General features: G+C 58.2%; 1 protein-coding gene across 1 annotated transcript in view; it reads left to right on the top strand.

The window, feature by feature from the left end:
* Positions 1-300: 300 nt before the first annotated feature.
* The window catches only part of GNA11 (G protein subunit alpha 11), a 30,370-nt gene continuing 11,474 nt past the window's right edge, over positions 301-19,196 (top strand). The window contains exon 1 of the mRNA XM_049876368.1: positions 301-472. Within this exon, the coding sequence (XP_049732325.1) occupies positions 337-472 (136 nt within the window). The 5' untranslated portion in view covers positions 301-336. The remainder of the gene's footprint in view (positions 473-19,196) is intronic.

Raw genomic sequence — 19,196 nt, forward strand, 5'->3', positions numbered from 1 at the left:
GGGCGCGCGGGCCGCCTCCCCCTGCCATTGGCCGCGCGGCCTGCCAGTCCGCGGGCTGTTTTCCCAGGGGTTAGGTTGTCCGGCGCTGTCGCTCGGTCGCGGCGGCTGCGGGTGGCGGCGGCGGCGGCGGCGGCGGCGGCGGCGCGGGGGCTGAGGGGCGGCCGGCGCAGCGCGCGGCCGAGCGGAGACCCGGCGGCTCGCAGGCGGCGGCTGAGGCGGGGCCGCGCCGGCTCGGGGCCGAGGGCCGAGCGGGCGGCGGCCGAGGAGGCTCCGGCCGGGACCCGGGCCGGGGGGCGGCGGCGGCGGGGGCGGCCGGCGGCGGCCGGGGCCGGGACGATGACTCTGGAGTCCATGATGGCGTGTTGCCTGAGCGATGAGGTGAAGGAATCCAAACGGATCAACGCCGAGATCGAGAAGCAGCTGCGGCGGGACAAGCGCGACGCCCGGCGCGAGCTCAAGCTGCTGCTGCTCGGTGAGTGGGGCGGCGGGGCCTGTTCGCACGCTGCCGCCCGGGCCAGCCTGCCTGCCGGCCAGGGTGCGCCCCAGACCTCCGGGGTAGCTGTCCTCCTGGCCGGGGTGTGCTTCCAAACCTCCAGGGCATCCTGTCTCCCGGCCAGGGTGCGCCCCAGACCTCCGGGGTAGCTGTCCTCCTGGCCGGGGTGTGCTTCCAAACCTCCAGGGCATCCTGTCTCCCGGCCAGGGTGCGCCCCGAACCTCCGGGGTAGCCTGCCTGCCGGCCAGGGTGCGCCCCAGACCTCCGGGGTAGCTGTCCTCCTGGCCGGGGTGTGCTTCCAAACCTCCAGGGCATCCTGTCTCCCGGCCAGGGTGCGCCCCAGACCTCCGGGGTAGCTGTCCTCCTGGCCGGGGTGTGCTCCCAAACCTCCAGGGCATCCTGTCTCCCGGCCAGGGTGCGCCCCGAACCTCCGAGGCAGCCTGCCTGCCGGCCAGGGTGCGGCGCCCCAGACCTCCGGGGTAGCTGTCCTCCTGGCCGGCGTGTGCTCCCAAACCTCCAGGGCATCCTGTCTGCCGACCAGGGTGCGCCCCGAACCTCCGGGGCAGCCTGCCTCTGCTGGCCAGGGCGCGCCTCAGAACTCCAGGACAGCTTGCCTCTGCTGGCCAGGTTGCACCCCCAGATCTCTGGGGCAGCCTGCCTCCTGGTCAGGGTGTGCCCCAGGATCTCTCCTGTGCCAACCCTGCCTCTGCTGGCCCGGGTGCACTCAAGGATCCCACTGTCAGAATGGACCCCCAGCACACCCATGGTCAGCCCTGCCCCTGCTGGTCAGGGTGCATCCCCAAGCTTTTCAGGGTCAGCCCTACCTCTGCTGGCTAGGGCACACCCCCAAACCTTCTGGGGCTAGCCTGCCTCCTGGTCAGAGTGCCTCCAAATCTCTGGGGCCAGCCCTGGTTCTGCTGGCCAGGGTGCACCCCAGAGTCCCACTGTCAGCCTGAATCCCCAGGACACTGGGTCAACCCTGCCTCCACTGGCCAGGGTTCACCCCCAGATCTTCTAGGGTCAGCCCGACCTCTTCTGGAGAGGGTGGACTCCCTAACCCTCTGGGACCAGGCTGCCTCTTGGCCAGGGTGCATCCCCAAACCTTCCAGGGTCATCCTTGCTCCCGCTGGCCAGGGCGTATCCCCAAACCCTCCAGGCCAGCCTGTCTCTGCTGGTCAGGGTGCACCCCCCAAACCCTCTGGGGCCAGCCTGCCTCTGCTGTCCAGACTGTCCCCCCAGGATCCTCTGGGATCAGCCCTGCCTCTTCTCCGGGGACAAGCCCCCTCCACGCACAGGACTGGCTCTCTAGGTGCCCCCCACCACCACCCAAGGGCCGTAATCCACATAATGCACCCCTCACCCCCCAGGATCCCATCTGGACTCTTCCCCACCAGGTGGAGCCCTGTCATTTACACACAGGGCCTGTCCTCCTCCAGAGGCCTCTGGGCCCCCTTCCCTTCAGGGCCACTCCCCTGCCTCTACTCCGTTTCCAGGAAAAATCGCCCCTTGCAAGGTGTGGAGAAAGCTTTCCTCTCTTCTCGGGGTTTGCCTGTGCTGGCCTGCGCTGGCTGGAGGCTGGGGGGAGGGCGGGGGGCTGATACCTGAAGGCACCTCTGCAAGTTTTCAGGATGGGCCGACTCGTCCGCCTGCCGCGCCATCAACCCCCTTTCCTTAAAGTGTTGGGAGCTGGGGTATGGAGTCAGCCAGCCAGGCCCGAAGCCCATGTTCCCCTAGGTCCTCCTCCTGGGGGGGAGGGGGCGATTCATGTCCAGGGCTTCCTCTCCCAGAGGCTCACCTGTTAACAGGTAGTAAGCTGGCCCAGGTGTCCACAAAGTGTTGTCACCCCAAATAAGGGCTGTTGAAGGACTTACCTTTGCAGTCAAAGGCAGGCAGGAAGGTCGTTTACACAACAGAAGCCCTCACTGGGGGAGCACCTGGTTTCCCTCCTGGACTGAGGGGACGCTTGGCTTTATGGCTGAGGGAGGGGGAGGGAGGAGGGCTCGTCACAGAGGGGTGCATTGGAGGACAGTGGCTGTGGGTTTGAGAAGCTGTGTCTGATGGTGAGTGAGCACCTTGCTGGGTGGCCACTGGGAAAGTGGCGGTCTCGGTGGAGAGTGTGTTGCTTCCGCACACAGTGACCCTTCTGCATCCCTCCCCACCCTGGGCTAGAGAGGAGAAGGTATTCAGCAAGTGCTGTCATTGGGTGCCATCAGGTCAGTTTTTGAGACATAGTGTCCCCATGTGACAGAGTAGAACTGCCCTGCAGGGTTTTTTAGGCTGTCATCTTTAAGGATGGCCCATTGTATAACCTTTCAGTGTGTGCATGACTACCAACCTAAATGTTAGTGGTTCAAACTTACCAGTGGCAATGCGAAAGAAAGGCCTGGCGATCTGCTTTTGTAAAGATTACAAGGAAGAAAACCCTGTGGAGCATTTCCACTCTGGAACACATGGGGTTGCTCTGAGTCGAGGCACCTAAAAACAACAACCTTTGTGGGAGTAGATTGCCAGGGAGCCTCGGGGTGGGTTTGAACCACCAACCTCTTGCGCCAGCCAGGGAGTCAAGGAAGGCAGGTATCAATGCCCAGCAGAGGTGCGAGCAGTGAGCTTTGGGGTTGGGAGGACTTCCTGGAGGAGGTATCTCAGAACGAAACCCTGAGGGTTGATTCCTATGGCGATTCCGCTTGTTTTGGGGACTTCTCAGGAATCAAGGGGACCTATGCTCCCTCATTCTCTGAAAATTCACATCTGAGCCACATTGTATCACAGATTGAGGACACCCTGCTGGGAGGATTTTAATGTCCAGGGGATAGGGCTGGAGGGTGCAGGAGAGGGAACTCAACCCTTCACCTGCTTAAAAGCAATTGCTGTGAACTAAACCCCTGACTCATAGCGCCCCCATGTGTGTCAGAGGGGAACTGTGCGACACAGGGTTTACAGTGGCGGATTTTTCAGAAGCAGATATCCAGGCCTTTCTTCTGAGGCGCCCCTGGGTGGACTTGAACCTCCAACCTTCCAATTGGCAGCCAAGCATGTTAGCTGCACCACCTGCTTCCAGGGAGCTATCCCGCTCCCAGGAAGCAGGCCGTGGGTGAGTGATGGTCCCCATCTTGTAGGGAGAACTTTGAGGGTTACCGTGAGGTTGGCCCAGCTGGGGGGAGCCGTCAGGCTCCGTTCCTGCAGCAAATAGGCGGGTGTTGGGGATCGCCACGTTGAGGCCACAGAGTCCCCTCTGCACTGTAGTGGGAGCCAGGCCTTGCTTTTTCCTGGAATTCTTCCCTCCCCCTCCCCCGTAGGCCGGAGCTCAACTGCTTCCGGCTCCTCCTGGGTTAGCACCGGTTCCACGCCCTGGGCTCCCACGTGCCTCCTTTGTGGGGTTGAGGGTAGAGCCGCAGGGCTCACCCCTTTGGTGCATGGTCCTGGCCCCGGCCCCTGCCTCCAGAAAGCTAGGCCACTCAGCAAGTGGCTTTGACACCTGTGTTTGTGGCCAGGTGGGGCTTGCTGTGGTCACTTGAAGCGGCCTGGCCCATGCTGTCCTTCCAGTCCACCACCTTCCGGGGCTGCACACACCTGTGGGGTGGCTCGGCCTGGCAGGTTTTTTTTTTCCTCCATTGTTGTTATTAGCGGCTGTCGAGTTGTCCCCGACTCATGGTGACCCCATGCCCAGTGGAATGAAATGTTGGCCCCTCCTGCGCCATCCCCATGATCAGTTGTGAATGGGACCATCGTGGTCCACAGAGTTTTCACCAGCTGGTTTTCAGAAGTCGGTCTCCACGCCTGCCTTCCCAGTCTGTCTTAGTCTGAAAGCTCTGCTGATACCTGTTCATCACCATAGCAACCTGCAAGCCCCCGCTGGCGGATGAGTGGTGGCTGTGCCTGAGGTGCACTGGCGGGGAATCGAACCCGGGGCCCCGTGCGGAAGGTGATAATTGCACCACTGAACCGTCAGTGCCCCATTAGGGTGACCGTATTCGTTACAGTTTATTGGGTTCTCATCTCTCCCCCCATTAGACTCTGGGGCCCAGGAGGGCAGCCCGGTAGGGATTTTTAATGACACTTTCCTGGTGGTGGGGGACAGTGACCCAGTGGGGGTCCCAGAGCCCGTCTCTGGTGAGCCCAGAGCTGGAGTCTGGTCCCATCTCCGGTCTGCACAGGCCCTCCATCCTGGACTGCCTCTGCAGCGCCTGTGAAGAATTCCTCTTAACTCCTCAAATCTGGGTCTCCTTCCTGTAGGGCAGCGTTCCCCACCCCACACCCCGGCACTGCTGACACGGGGCCGAGTCCTTCTCTGGAGTGGGGCTGTCCTGTGCGCAGTAGGATGGTGAGCAGCACCCCTGGCCTCCGCTCACTCGGTGCTAGTAGCGCCCCTCCCCCCACCTGTGGCTACCACAGATGTTCCCAGACATCGCCAGGTGTCCTCTGGGGGGCAGAATCACCACCGATAAGAACCACCTTCACACCAAATCAAAAAACCCGTTGATACTGAGTCAGTTCCGATGCCTAGCAACCCTATAAGACAGAGGAGAACTGCCCCATAGGGTTTCCAAGGCTGTAAACATTTCTCTCCCGAGGAGCAGCTGATGGGTTTGAACCACTGACCTTTCGGTTAGCAGCCAAGTGCTTAACCACTGCACCACCAGGGCTCCTTCACACAGTACAGTGGTACACAACATAAAATGCTTATTGAGAAGCTGGTGTTTAATGAATCACATGTTTCATGGATGCTTGAAAAGTGAGTGGTTTTGTAAAGCCCAAAGCCATGTGTGTGTGCATACGTATGAATTCAGTAAGACCATCCGCCATCGACTTGGTTCTGATTCCTGGCGACCCCGCGTGTGTCAGAGTAGAACCGTGCTCCAGAGTTTTCAGTGGATGATTCTTTGGAAGTAGATTGCCAGGCCTTTCTTGTGACGTGTCTCTGGGTGGATTCAAACCACCAACCTCTGAGTTAGCACCCAGGTGTGTTCAGCGTTGGCACCGCCACCCAGGAACGCCATGTGTTCGGTGGTCAATATATGTAGGAATGTTTGTATTCGGAAGGAGCCGTGGTGGCGCAATGGTTAAGTGCTCGGCTGCTAACCAGAAGGTCAGTGGTTTAAACCCACCAGTAGCTATGGGGGAAAAGACGTGGTGATCTGCTCCTGTAAAGCTTTTAGCCTAGGATACCCTATGGAGCAGCTCTGCCTGGTCCTATAGGGTCGCTATAAGCTGGAATTGGTTCGTTTGCACACGACAACAACAAAATATACAGTGAAACTTGCAAGAGCCAGAACACAATGGGACTGCCTTGTTTTACGGGGTCTTGCAAGTTTTCCACCTTTGACAGGGTGCAGTCTTAACACTTTTCTGTCACTCTCTATTAAAAAGTGGAAAATATTTGAGTTTTTCTTCACTGACGGTTTCTGCCTTACACAGGTTCCAGCTTTCACAGGCTTACTTTTTGTTAGCAGCCTGGGATAGAGCAAGCAGTTTGTGATGAAAGACTGGTGCTTTGAACTTACCTGGGGTACCGCAGAAGAAAGACCTGGCAATCTGCTTCCGGAAAGATTGCAGCCAAGAAAACCCTAGGGCCCAGTTCTGCTCTGACACACATGGGGTAGCTGTGAGCTGGGGGCCTGCTGGACAGCAGCTGACGCGTCTAGATGATTCCTGTCTGCATCCTTATTCATTTTCCTGTCTCTTGATAATGGCAGCTGCTGATGGCGAGGGGAGTACTGTGTACTGTCATTTCTCCCGTGCACCATACCAGCCACTGTGCTAGACACGCTGCCACGGTTGCCCGTGGATCCTCCTCGCCTCTCCCAGAGCTCTGCACTATTCCTCCATTTTACAAATGAGGATTCCAGGGCCCCGAGGGACTAAAGACCCAGTTTGTAGCTACTGGAGTTGGGATTCCTAGGTGGTCCGTGCATTTACCAAAGGGACCCTTGATCCATTTGGTCTGTTGTTTTAAAATCAGGATTTCCCTGGGCATCCTGATCCTGGGGTCTCAGTGGCCCTGCGCATAGCCGAGCAGAGTGACTCCGGGATTTCTAAATAAAGCTCGGTGGTTAGTTCTGGAGGCTTCCTGTCCGGCCTCCGCAGGCCCCCAGTGGGCTCTGACTGGCAGAGAATCTGTATGACCGGCCGGCAGACGGGAAGGACATGGCCCCTGAGCGCTTTGGAGGCACGTAGTGTGGCCACAGGCACACCCAAAGTCTCTATGGCACATCCCTCGTGGATCTCAAGAGAGGAAGTGCCCTCAGACAGCCTCTCAGACCCCAGGCCAGAGCCTGGGGCTGTGGAAGGCCAGTGACTCACCCCAGGACTCATCCTTTTAATTGTATTTACAGTTTTGCTTGAAGGGGCTGTGTTCTCAGGGTTCCGTCCCTGGAAGTACAGAAAGTTGCAAGTAGGAGGCCAGGATGGCTCAGACCCCTCCTCGTCCTGCATGTCCCAGGAGGGGGACCCCAGGAAGCTGTTTGCTTAGGGTACAGTTCTTCCCTTTACTGAGCTCGTGGCCCAAACCAAACCAAACCTCTTGCCATTGAGTCAGTTCTGACTGATGGCGACCCCCTGTGACAGAGTAGAAATGCTCCATAGCGTTGTCTTGGCAGTAATCTTTACAGAAGCAGATTGCCAGGCCTTTCTTTTGCAGCACCACTGGGTGGGTTTGAACTGCCAACCTTTAGGTTAGCGGCCGAGTGCAAACTGCTTGCACCGGCCGTGAAATGATCCCCAGGAGGACGGCGTGTGTTCACAGAGAGCTCAGGACCTCGGCCAGCCCACCGGCCTTCCTCCCGCCCTCCCAGGTGTCATCCAGGCTCTAGGGGCTCCCGGGCAGTGATGGGGACCTCTCCGCCAGTGACTGAAGTTTGGTGGTTTTGCGCCTGCTCTGCGTGCCGCCCGCTGCCTGCCCTCCCCTGGCGGTCACCACGGTTTTGCCCCTGCTCTGCGTGCCGCCCGCTGCCTGCCCTCCCCTGGCGGTCACCACGGTTTTGCCCCTGCTCTGTGTGCCGCCCGCTGCCTGCCCTCCCCTGGCGGTCACCACGGTTTTGCCCTGCTCTGTGTGCCGCCCGCTGCCTGCCCTCCCCTGGCGGTCACCACGGTTTTGCCCCTGCTCTGCGTGCTGCCCGCTGCCTGCCCTCCCCTGGTGGTCACCGCGGTTGGAGTGGAGGAAGTACTTGCCCTGCCTCCTCAACCACACCCGGTTTCACTTTCTGCTTTCTGTGGTGCAGCTGCTCTCCGCTAGAGGCCAGGATCCTTGGCGGCCCTGTGTGCAGCCAGGGGAGCTGGGGATTTGGAGGGGTGTGCAGCGGAAGAAACGGGTGGGCATAGGGCTGGGGTGGGGCCGTGTGGACACGCCTCAATTAGACTTAGGAGCCCCAGCCCCACCGACTCTGGCGTTTGCTGTCCCAGGCTCGGCGCCCTTGGCCGTGAACTGAGGACGGTGAGCCCTGCCAAGAGCTGGGGTGGCCGCGGGCTTTGGAAGCACACACACGTGGGATTTTGTTTGGCTGAAATGAAGACGACTTACAGAACTGGGACCCTCCACCTTGGGGCTGCTGGCTGGGGCTGTGTTCGCAGCCACTGGGAGATGGCGATGGAGTCCCTGGCGGTGCGAACAGTTCACACACTTGGCTGCTAACCAAAAGGTTGGAGGTTCCAGTCCATCCAGAGGCGCCCAGGAAGCAAGGCCTGGAGATAACTTTCATAAATGAGCCACTGAACACCCTGTGGAGTACAGTTCTACTCCGACACACACGAGGTCACCAGAAGTCGGGGCTGACTCCGCGGCAGCTGGTTGGTTATCTGGTTTGGATCCTCCTAGTCCGGCCTGCCCGCCCCCTGCTGCCAGGCTGCTCCCGGAGGCAGGACCGGGCGGGCAGTTCCAGCCCTCCTCGGCGCCCCTCCTCGGCGCCCCTCCTCGGCGCCCCTCCTCGGCGCCCCTCCTCGGCGCCCCTCCGTGGCCCTGGGGGCCATCCCGGGCCCCCTGGGCAGTGTCATGTGGCGGGTGGGCCCAGGGACTGCGGCGACTGCAGAGGCTCAGAGGCCACAGCTGCCACTTGATGGCGTGTGGCTTTAGGCCTGTGCCTCGGTTTCCGTGTCTGTTAAACAAAAGGCCGGGACTGAGGAATCGGTGCTGACCGATGCGGAGCGTTCACCGAGTGCTAGCCGAAGGACACGCAGTGGGTGCCCCATTAGCACCCTTCTGTGAGCAGATCCCTGGCTAGAATCTGCCCCGTGGCACACCTTCAGAAGGGTCTCCCCACCTCGGCACTGCTGACACGGGAGCTGATCCTTCTCTGAGGTGGGGCCGTCCTGTGCACCGCACTGTAGGGTGTTGAGCAGCACCCCTGGCCTCCACCCACTCCATGCCAGTAGCAGCCCTCCCAGTTGTTACAACCACAGACGTCTCCACATTGCCCAGTGTTCCCTGGGACCAGAATCACCCCTGGGTAAGGACTACTGACTTGTGCCTCTTATGAACCTCCCCATTTCCCTCCCCATAGGCCTGACTAGGGGTCCTGGGTGCCCCTCCCCAGGAAGCAGTGCTGTGTGTTACCAGCTCCCAGCCCCACGACAGGCAGCCTAGGGCCGTGTGAGTCTCAGGCCTTCCAGAATGCTTGTTGAGTGACTTGACTTTACTTATTGGAGTCACAAATCTGGGAAGTTGAATGGAAATCCTCTGGGGCTCCCCACACCCGGCTTCCGGGAGCCTTCACACACTGGCCTGGGGTGCGTTTCCAGTGCTCCTGTGTGTGTGGAGAGGCTGAGGACCCTCTGGAAAGATGGGGTGCCGAGGGACAGCCCGGAGCTGTGCCTCTTGCCAGCTGCCCTCCTCTCTGTCCCCCTGTGGCCTGGGGGTACAAAGCCACCATGGTGCAGCCAGCCAGTTACCTCAATTCTGTAAGCCTCAGTTTCCCCATCTGTCAAATGGGAACGATTCCACTCCCCCAGGGGCTTATTGTACAATTACGTGAGATGGTGCTAGTGAAGGGTTTTAGCGCAAAATAGGATTAATATTTTGCTCTTCAAAGTAGTCGGAATCCTGGGAGGTAGGTGCTGCCCAGCCTATGCATGAGGACCACGAGGCCCGGGAGGCACCAAGCTGGTCTGTGGAGGGATGGAGCTCTCCCCGGCCGGCCTCAAAGTCAGGTGCTCTTTTACTGTACTGTCTCCCTCCCTGAGCCTCAGTTTTCCCTTCTGCTGAATGGAAATAGTTAGACTTTTTAGGGTCATTGTGAGGATTAAGCGGGTGATCTGCGTGGGGGGTGTTGTCCAGCAGGGGAGCACCATGCTCGTGATCACCATTGTCGTCGTCGTCTTTTTTTTTTTTTCAGTTTTTTTTTGTTGTTGTTGAAGCTGTACACAGCAGAACGTACACCAATTCCTCAGCTTCAGCATGAACAATTCACAGACGCTGATCACACTCTTCGAGTCGTGCAGCCATTCCCACCCTCCTGTTCTGAGCTGTTCCTCCTCCGTTAACCTAAGCCACTGCTGCCTAAGCATCCCGTCCAACCTTTCGAGTTGCTGTTGTCAGTTTGATCCCATATAGACAGTTCTGTTATTTTTGGTGGAAATATACAGAGCAAAACCTGCGCCCATTCCAGTTTCTAGCTGTAGCGGTCAGTGACATTGGCTACATTCTTCACATTGTGTCAGCATTCTCGTTATTTCTGTTCTGGTCGCTTCCATGTCCTTCATCGCCCAGCCTCCCAAACTTCTCTCTGCTTTAAAATAGCTGTCGACCCTTTGGTTTTACGTAGATAACTTTTGTTTTTTCTTTTAAACAAATGGAATCTTGGTGGTGAAGTGGTTAAGAGCTCAGGCTGCTAACCAAAGGTCAGCAGTTCGAATCCCCTGGCCACTCCTTGGATACCCTACGGGGCAGTTCTACTCCATCCTGTAGGGTTGCTATGAGTCAGAATCGACTCGACAGCAGTGGGTTTTTGGTCTTCCTTAAATAAATGCAATACTCAAGGATGTCAGTCTTTACTCATTGGGCTGAAGTGTTTCTTAGTTTAAAGGTGACTTCAGGGGATAGTTTCAATTCAAGGTTTGAAGAGTAACTCAGGACCGTAGTCTTGGGGACTCCTCCAGCCTCAATAGGTCCAGTCAGTCTGGATTTTTTAAGAATTTGAAGTTCTGTTCCTCATTTTTCTCCCTTTTTATCAGGATTCATCTGCTGTGTTCTGGGTCAGTAGCAGCAGCCGGGCACCATCTAGTCCTTCTGGTCTCAAGGTGGAAGAGGCAGTGGTTCACGTAGAAGAGCACAATGCTCAAAGCAGACCTTCTTTACTAATTAAGCTAAACTATTATTTGGCTTAAAGAAGGCTTCAGGGATATTTTTGGTTTGAGGTTTAAGATGTAAAGATTATCTCAGGGCAGTAGTTTTGGAGGTTCACCCAGCTTCCATGACTCCACAAAGCCTGGATTCCATGAGAATTTGCACTTTTGTATATTCCCTCTTTTGGTCAGTCTTCTTATATAGAGTTTTGGATTGAAACATTCAGTAACGGTAGCCATGTATCATCCAGTTCTTCTGGTCTCATGGCAAAGGATATCACCGTCATTATTGTTGTTCCTTGTGGTCCACACCCATTGGTGGCGATCCCCTCGACCACTGAGCGGGGTGTCCCTGTCCCACAGCAGGCATCCCCCGAGATGAGGCCACACAGCTTTGGCTGTTCCAGTACCTTCTTGGATCTGCAGTGCCTGGATCTAGCTTGGTACAGTGGGTGTGCACTGGACACTGTCAAATGAACCAGTGGAAACCACCCTTCCCAACTCTGCACCCTTTGCCCAGAGGCCTCAGCCGGGTTGGAGTTGGAAGGGACCAGACTGGCAGCTCAGAGCCCTCACTGGAGGCCCCCCAGGGGTAGGTGTTGGGTGGAAGGGCAGGTCTGAGGCTTCTCGGGACTCTGCCCCTCCCCGTCCCACATCACAGTTCTCACCCGAGCCTCATGGCATCGCTGAACTGGGCAGGCCAGGACTTCAGCCTGGTCATGTTGTGGACACCCAGGCCCAGCACCCACAGGAACACACAGCTTGCCCAGGCACTCAGCTAGCCAACAAATATTCACCCGCTACTGTGTGACCCGCGTCTGGCTCCTGGCCTGTGCTCCTCATGTGCGGCCACCACCCATCTGTCAGCGGAGGCTCGTGTGTTGCTAGGCTGCTGGACAGGTTGCAGTGTGCAGAGCTTCCAGACTGAGACAGACTAGGAAGGAAAGCCTGGTGATTGACTTGTGAAAATCAGCCAGTGAAGACCCTAGGGATTGCAATGGTCCGATCCGTAGCCGCTCACGGGGATGGCGCAGGACCCAGCAGTATTTCATTCCACTTGTGTGTGGGGTCGTCACGAGTCAGGGCTAACTTAACTTCACCTAACAATGACAACAACAACAGATAGCTAGGCACTGAGCTGGGCTCGGGGAACACAGCAACCCAGGGGAGAGGAGGAGCTGATAGTAAACCAGGAAAAAGGAACTAAGGTTTAGATAGGACTGCTGTGTGTGTCGTGTTGGAGGATGACAGCTTACTTTGGGTGGCCAAAGATGGCCTTTCTGAGCTGTGACCTGAATGGCAGGTGAGAAGGCTGTCCTTCTAAAGCCAAGAGGGAGGGTTCCAAACAGGGAACAGCCTGTGCAAAGGCCTTGGGGCAGGACTGTGCCTGGCGAGTTGGAGGAACAGCAAGGAGGCCTGTGTGGCTGGAGCAGAGTGAGCGGGGGGAAGAGAGGAGGAGGGGAGGCAGGAAGGCACAGGGTCCTGTGGGCTGCAGGGAGGGCTGGGGCTTTTACCCAAGGGAGATGGTGCAGATGGTGGGTTGGGCAGGACTCAGGCTCACTCAGGTCTCCCCAGGTCCCCATGTGGTGTGGCCATGGACAGTGGCTTCAGGAGGGGTTGTGATCAGACTACAGTGTGTGGAGACAAGGATGAGGGCCTCAAGAAACACGTGTTGAATGAATGACACACCACGGAGCCCGGTGGAGGCAGGCATCCCCACCTTCACCAGTGTGCGTGGAGACCTGGTCACAACAGGGTAGCACGGCTGGGGCCCCAAGGTGAGGATGGGTCTGCACCTCCCCCAGGCCCCTGCGCCCCCTGCAGACTTTGCCTCTGGCACAGTGATAAGATTACCCAGCAGAGTCCAGAGGTAAGTCCCTCTGGCACGCTTTGCCTCTTGCACAGGTGATAAGATTATCTGGCAGAGTCCAGAGGTAAGTCCTCACCCGTCACCTGCAGGGCAGAGGCTCCCGCTGCTCTTCCTCGAACTGTGTCAGTCAGGTGCCCTCCATTCCTCTGTTCCCTGGAGACCCGAGGCCATGAGGGCCTTGGTCCAGCCCACTGTGCCTGCTGAGACCCTGAGCACTGGTACCAGTGAAACAGGGGGAGACCACCATCCTGGGGTGGTAGAAACAAGGTGTCCTTGTGTAGCTAGAAGACCTGAGTCCGCTCTGCTCTGACAGGCACCGCTGTGTGACTTGAGGCTGCTGCTTGACCTCTCTGTGCCTTAGTGTCCTCCCTGTCACCCGGGGCTATGGTCTCGGTTGCCCCAGGGCTCCTGAGAGTTCAGTGAGAGGACGCACGTGCCGGCAGCAGTTTGTAAACCTGCGGCAGTGAACCGTAAAGCTGACACGTGGAGCTGTCCTCCTCAGAGGGTTTGCACTTTCTCCGCTGCCTGGATAGGAAGTCAGTGCCCTTGAGCCTGAACTTGCTGACACAGCTTGTGATCCTCAGCTCCGTGAGATCTCTGGGCTGTATTTCCAAAGGCCAGGAGCATTGAGATCCCACGCACACGCAGAGGCACACACCCACAGGCACACACGTACACATGCACGCGCATGCGCGCGTGTGCACAGAACACGCACACTCACACATGTACACACAGGTACACACCCACATGCTCACATGCACACCCACAACACATACGTACATGCAGGTGCACACCCACATGCTCACATGCACACCCACAACACATGTACACACAGGCACACACATGCTCACATGCATACCCACAACACATACGTACATGCAGGTATGCACCCACATGCTCATATGCACACCCACAACACATACATACACACAGGTACACCCTCACATGCACACCCACGACACATACGTACACACAGGTACACACCCACATGTTCATGCAGACCCACAACACATACGCACACGCAGGTACGCGCCCACATGCTCACATGCACACCCACAACACATACGTACACGCAGGTGCACACCCACATGCTCACAGGCACACCCACGACACATACGTACACACAGGTACACACCCACATGCTCATGCAGACCCACAGCACATACGTACACACAGGTACGCACCCACATGCTCATGCAGACCCACAGCACATATGTACACACAGGTACGCGCCCACATGCTCACATGCACACCCACAACCCATACGTACGCGCAGGTACACACCCACATGCTCATGCAGACCCATGACACATATGTACACGCGGGTACGCACCCACGTGCTCACATGTGCACGTGCATGTACACGTACACATGCAGGCACGCGTGCACATGATACCACATGTATCACCCCTGAGGCCGTGTGTTCCCTGGCGCTGACCAGGGGTTATCAGAGTTCCCAGCGTGGCCTGCGCTGCTCTGGGTGTGTCTGGAGTTTGCCCTCCAGGTTCCTGCAGTCCTGGGGACAGGTGGCCTCATCGTCCCCAGCACACAGCCACGGCCCGGAGGGCCTCACTGGCCCACAGCCGGCTGCCGCCTGAGCCCTGGGCTTTGGCTCCGAGCTGCGTGCCCTTGTCCAGACTTCACCCTCCCTGCCAGGGTTGTGGGTCTGTGGTCACTGTGCACTGAGATAGACATTGGGCTGTCAGAGCTGGCCCACCAAATGCCTGCTGCTCCGATCCTCCCCTCGCTACCTGGGGACCTTGGCCAGTGGCCCGGCTCAGAAGTAACCCCTCCTGGTGTGTCTCTAGACCGTGACCCAGTGGTCAAGGTGGGGACAGCGATTTTCTCTTCCTGCCCTAGTGGCCTCTGCTTTCCTTCCCCTCCTTCAAGCTTGGCTCTGCCGTCATGCCAGCGATGACACTCAAGCCACTGCCTGTGGTCAGTGGCTCCTCTGTCCCCCAGCCCGCGCAGGCCACTCAGTCCAGCAGCTATCCTGCCCCGTTTCCCAGACACACCCTCAGGCTGCAGAGGCAGAGCAACTTGCTGTGGTCCTGTGGCTGGGCAGGGCCAGGACCCCTGGCCTGTTCCAGGGTTGGGACGAGGTCCTTGTTCTCAGCAGCATGAGGCGGGAGAGGAGCAGTGAAGTTGGCCTCACGGGCAGGGACCAAGGATAGGTACCAGGTCCATCGTCCATTCATTCACAAAATACGTGCCTCCCCCTTGTGTCCCAGGCCCTGTGCCATCGGCTTGGGGTGTGAGGTGGGTGAGCCAGACAGGCTCCCTGCCCTAGCGGGTGACATCCCAGTGTGGGGGGCAGCTGGGGAACCTGGGACCTACCCACCGTGCAAGTGGGGGGTCGGTTACAGGTAGGTGTGCTGTGGAAAAGAGAAGGGGGGCTTCATAGGGGTGACTGGGAGGGCTGGGGCTCTTCTTGGGAGACATCAATTTAGGTCTCTGGAAAGGGAGTCCCTGCTGTCTGGAAGGAGGACCCAGTTGGGGGCAGTTGATATTGAAAGTGGTGCCGGAGAGTTGAAGAGGCCTGTGTCCTGGGGTGGAGCCCATGAGCATTCTGGGACAGCCAGTTCCCAATGGGCCAGGAAGTGAGTCCTCGCTGGGCTGGGGTCTGGAGCCTCCCCTCGGTGTACAGCGTGCAGGTGTGGAGGCCCAGACAGAGATTCTGATTCGGCCTGCATTCAGGCCCCAGGCACCGTGTGCAGAGAGGTGGCTGGACTGAGCTGGCTCAGGGAGAGAGGGCGGCCTGAGCAGGGGCCAGGCCAGGTCTTCAGGAGCACAGCTGGCAGCTGGCCACCAAACCTGGGCTGCAATGGCTGCCTCGGATGCCGGCCACAGCCTCCGCCGTCCTCCCGCCCTGCCCTGGTGGCCAGGCTCAGCAGGGGCAGAACGCCGAGCCCTAGCCAGCTGGGCCTGGCCTGACTTCCCACCGCAGCTGACGACGCTCCAGGTGCTGGCCCTTCTGGCTTGGACACTGCTGGCCAAGAGCGCGCGTAATACGAGGGGGCAGCACGCCATGGTTGCGTCCACCTCTGCCCTCCCACCCCTTCCGTGGTACCTCATCTGTCTTCCAAAGGGACAGTTTCCCCAGGTAGAGGGGCCAACCAGTCAGTCTGAGCACTGAGAGTCCTATGTTCCTGGCAGATGGGGACAGCCGGTCCCTTACCCCCAGGCGGTCCTTCATGCTTCTCCTGGAGATTGGTCCCTAGGTTGTGCAAATGGTCAAGCACTCGGCTTCTAACTGAAAGGTTGGCAGTTTGAACCTACCCAGAGGCACCACACGAGAAAGGCCTGGTGATCTACTTCTGATGGGGCATAGCCGTGAGCACTCTGTGGAGCACAAGTTACGGGGACACGTGGGGTGGCCGTGAGTCAGAATCGACTTGACGGCAGCCGGCTTGGTTTTTTTCTTTGGAGGTCAGTCGTGGGCAGTCTGCTTTGTCTCGTGAGCCTGTGAGACAGCTGGCGGGACAGCGCTGTTGTGAGGGACATGACTCGTGGCCCCATTCCTGGGGACCCATCCGGACATGCTGGCACATCCACAGACCAGATAGATGGGCAGGGTTCAAGACACACTTCTGGGTGACCCCGGCCCCTGCCTCATTAAGGACCCTCTGACCTTTCAGGTGGCCGTTCCCACCTTGGGCCTTCTCCGTGTCCTGTGTCTTCTCGCCTCCTGATTCTAAGGGAGGGGTCTGACAGGGGACTCCGCCTCCCAGCCCGCGGGGTCTCTGATTTATCAGCCTTTCCACCCGCTCTCTCACTGCCCGCCTTACTCACAAATCTTGGTGAAGATGGCACCGTTCTCTGCCATCGTCTTTGTTTGTTTCTTGGCAGCTTTAATCTGCCCACCAAAGTCAAGGTCACGCTCTTTCCTGGTGTTTGAGGCCCCTGCACCCTTCTCTCACCCCTGGTGCCGCACTGTTTGCTGGTTTTTGAACACAGGAGGCCCTTTCTGGCTCTTGCCACGTTGGCTCCAGCATCCCCTGGATATTTCCTTCTCGTCCTTTGGGCCCCGTCCTCCCTGGGAGAAACGAGTGTCTCCTTCCCACACACATCCTGGCCCTAACGGCAGGGACGGTGGAAGCCGTGGCCATGGCAACAGCTGACCATTATCAGATGAGGCAGCCGAGGTTCCCACCTGCCTGCCTGCCTCCACCGCCCGCCCATGGGCACCAGGCACAGAGACACCCCCGGAAGACAAACGCAGACAGACCCCACGTAGCAGAGGAGTGAGGCCCCGCGCTTCCCATTCGGCCTGCGTCTCAGTTCTCTAGTGCTGCTGTAACAAAAATACTTCAAGTGGGCGACTTTGAAGAACAGGAACTTACCATGCCCCAGCTCAGGAGGCTAGATGTCTGAAATCAGGGCGTCAGCTCCAGGGGAAGGCCCTTCTTTGTCTCTTCCAACTTTTAGTTGTTGTGTTGTTAGCTGCTATCGAGTTGGCCCCTGACCCCGACTCAAGAAGACCCTTGTGCACGACAGAAGGGAACACTGCCCAGTCCCGCGCCATCCCCGTAAGCGGTTGCAGATCGGACCGTTGGGACCTGTGGGACTTTCATTGGCTGATTTTCAGAAGTAGATCTCCGGGCCTTTCCTTCCTCGTGCACCTTAATTCGGAAGCTCCGCCGAAACCTGTTGAGCATCAGAACAACACGTGAGCCTCCACTGACAGGTGGGTGATGGCTGCACATGAGGTATACCGGCTGGGACTCGAACCCAGGCCTCCGTACGGAAGACGAGGATGCTACCCCTGAGCTGCCACTGCCCTCCACCTTCCAGGAGCTGCCAGCAGTCCTGGGCGTTCCTGGGCTTGCGCCTGCCCATCATCAAGTGGAGTCGAACCCCTCCATAAGGTACCAGGCGGAAGGGTTGGCTTTAGTGCCCGCCCTACTCCTGTGTACCCTCACTAGCATAACAAAAGAAAACCCAGTATCCAGACGGCCGCGTCCACAGGTGAGGGGCTGGGATTCCAACACGTGGCCCTGGGCGACACAGTATAGCCCGTGACAGGCCCCCAGCTGGTTCTCTAGCTGGCATGTCCTGGAGACATCTGGGAAGGTGGCATCCTAGAGGGCGAGGTTTGTGGGTTCGTGCTCCTCTGAGCTGTCTGACGTGCGTGCTCCCACGTGGCCTGTGCTGTTGTCGCTTAACCATACTGCCCACCGAGTCCCGGGCCCTGCTGGGGCTCCCGGGGAAAACCCTGCCGTGCAGTCCTCACTCCAGCCCGACTGTCATCCCCTCAAGGGCGAATGGGGTCTCACTGCCTCTTACCTGCCCCCTCCTTTCTGAGCCCACCTGCAGGCCCTGCCTCTCTCCTGAAGTGCCTCCACTGGGCTGGGCAGCTCAGAGCCTGGAGCCACATGGACTAGATGGGCTCAGCACCCCCCTTCCCACGCTGGGCCAGCAGCATCACCTCCCCGAGCCTCATCTCTACCTCTCTGTCCTGGGGTCGTGGCGGCCACCCCCAGGGGAGTCATGGGAACCACATTCATCAGTGTGTGCGAAGTGCCCAGTACCTGCGGGGCTCCCCACCTGCACGGTGCACTCACCTCCCAGTGGTGTGACTGTAAAGCACGCTTGGTCCTCATCATTTGCAACTCCCTATCTGCGAGACCGCCTGTCCACTCGCACTGTTTTCACAGACTAGCTCACGCGCAGGGCGGCTGGTCCTGTGTTTGCGAGACTGTAAACCACCCAAAACCAAACCCGTTACCATTGAGTCGATTCTGACTCAGCGACCCTATAGGACAGAGTAAAACTGCCTCCTAGGGTTTCCAAGGCCGTAATCCTTTTGGAAACAGACTGCCATGTCTTTCTGCCATGGAGCGGCTGGTGGGTTCAAACTGCCGACCTTTCAGTTAGCTGCCGGGTGATTAGCGACTGTGCCACCGGAGCACGTTTTATAGACTATTGAAATTCAACTATGGTGAATAATTAGAACTGACCGGTATTTATTATTCTGTTTTAGGCTGCTTCCAAATTTCTGCTATCCCAAAGAATGCTACAAAGAGTGTTCTCATACCGAGCCCCTGGAGGCAAGTGTGTGACTGTTTCCCTGAAGTTTATATCTAGCAGCTTCTTGTTCCGTCACGCCATACCCAGCCTCTTGCAAAAACAAAAACCAAAGCAGCCCCTGCCTAGTCGACCCTGACTCATGGCAACCGCATATGTATCAGAATATAACTGCACCCTATAGGGTTTTCAAGCTTTCACAGGTAGATACCCAGGCTTTTCTTCTGAGGTGCTTCTGGGTGGGCTTGAACTGCCAACCTTTTGATTATCAGCCCAGTGCTTAACCGTTTGTGCCGTGCAGTGTGTGGTGTATCTCTGGTGAGGTTGGGGTCCCCGGGCCTTGGCTTAAAGAAACACAGGGGCTGTCAGAGGGCGAGGTGTTGATGTGTAAGTAGGTTGGGGAGGAATTCGAACTTGCAGCTGCAATGGTGCATCTTGGGCCCAAGTGACGAGATGCTCGTTTCTCGTGGGGCCTGGACCTGGGCGTGTTGGTCGAAGGCTGCTGCTTCAGAACCTTGGTGTCGTTGGTGGCAC

The sequence above is a fragment of the Elephas maximus genome, chromosome 3 (assembly GCF_024166365.1).
Source record: "Elephas maximus indicus isolate mEleMax1 chromosome 3, mEleMax1 primary haplotype, whole genome shotgun sequence".
NCBI lineage: Eukaryota > Metazoa > Chordata > Mammalia > Proboscidea > Elephantidae > Elephas > Elephas maximus.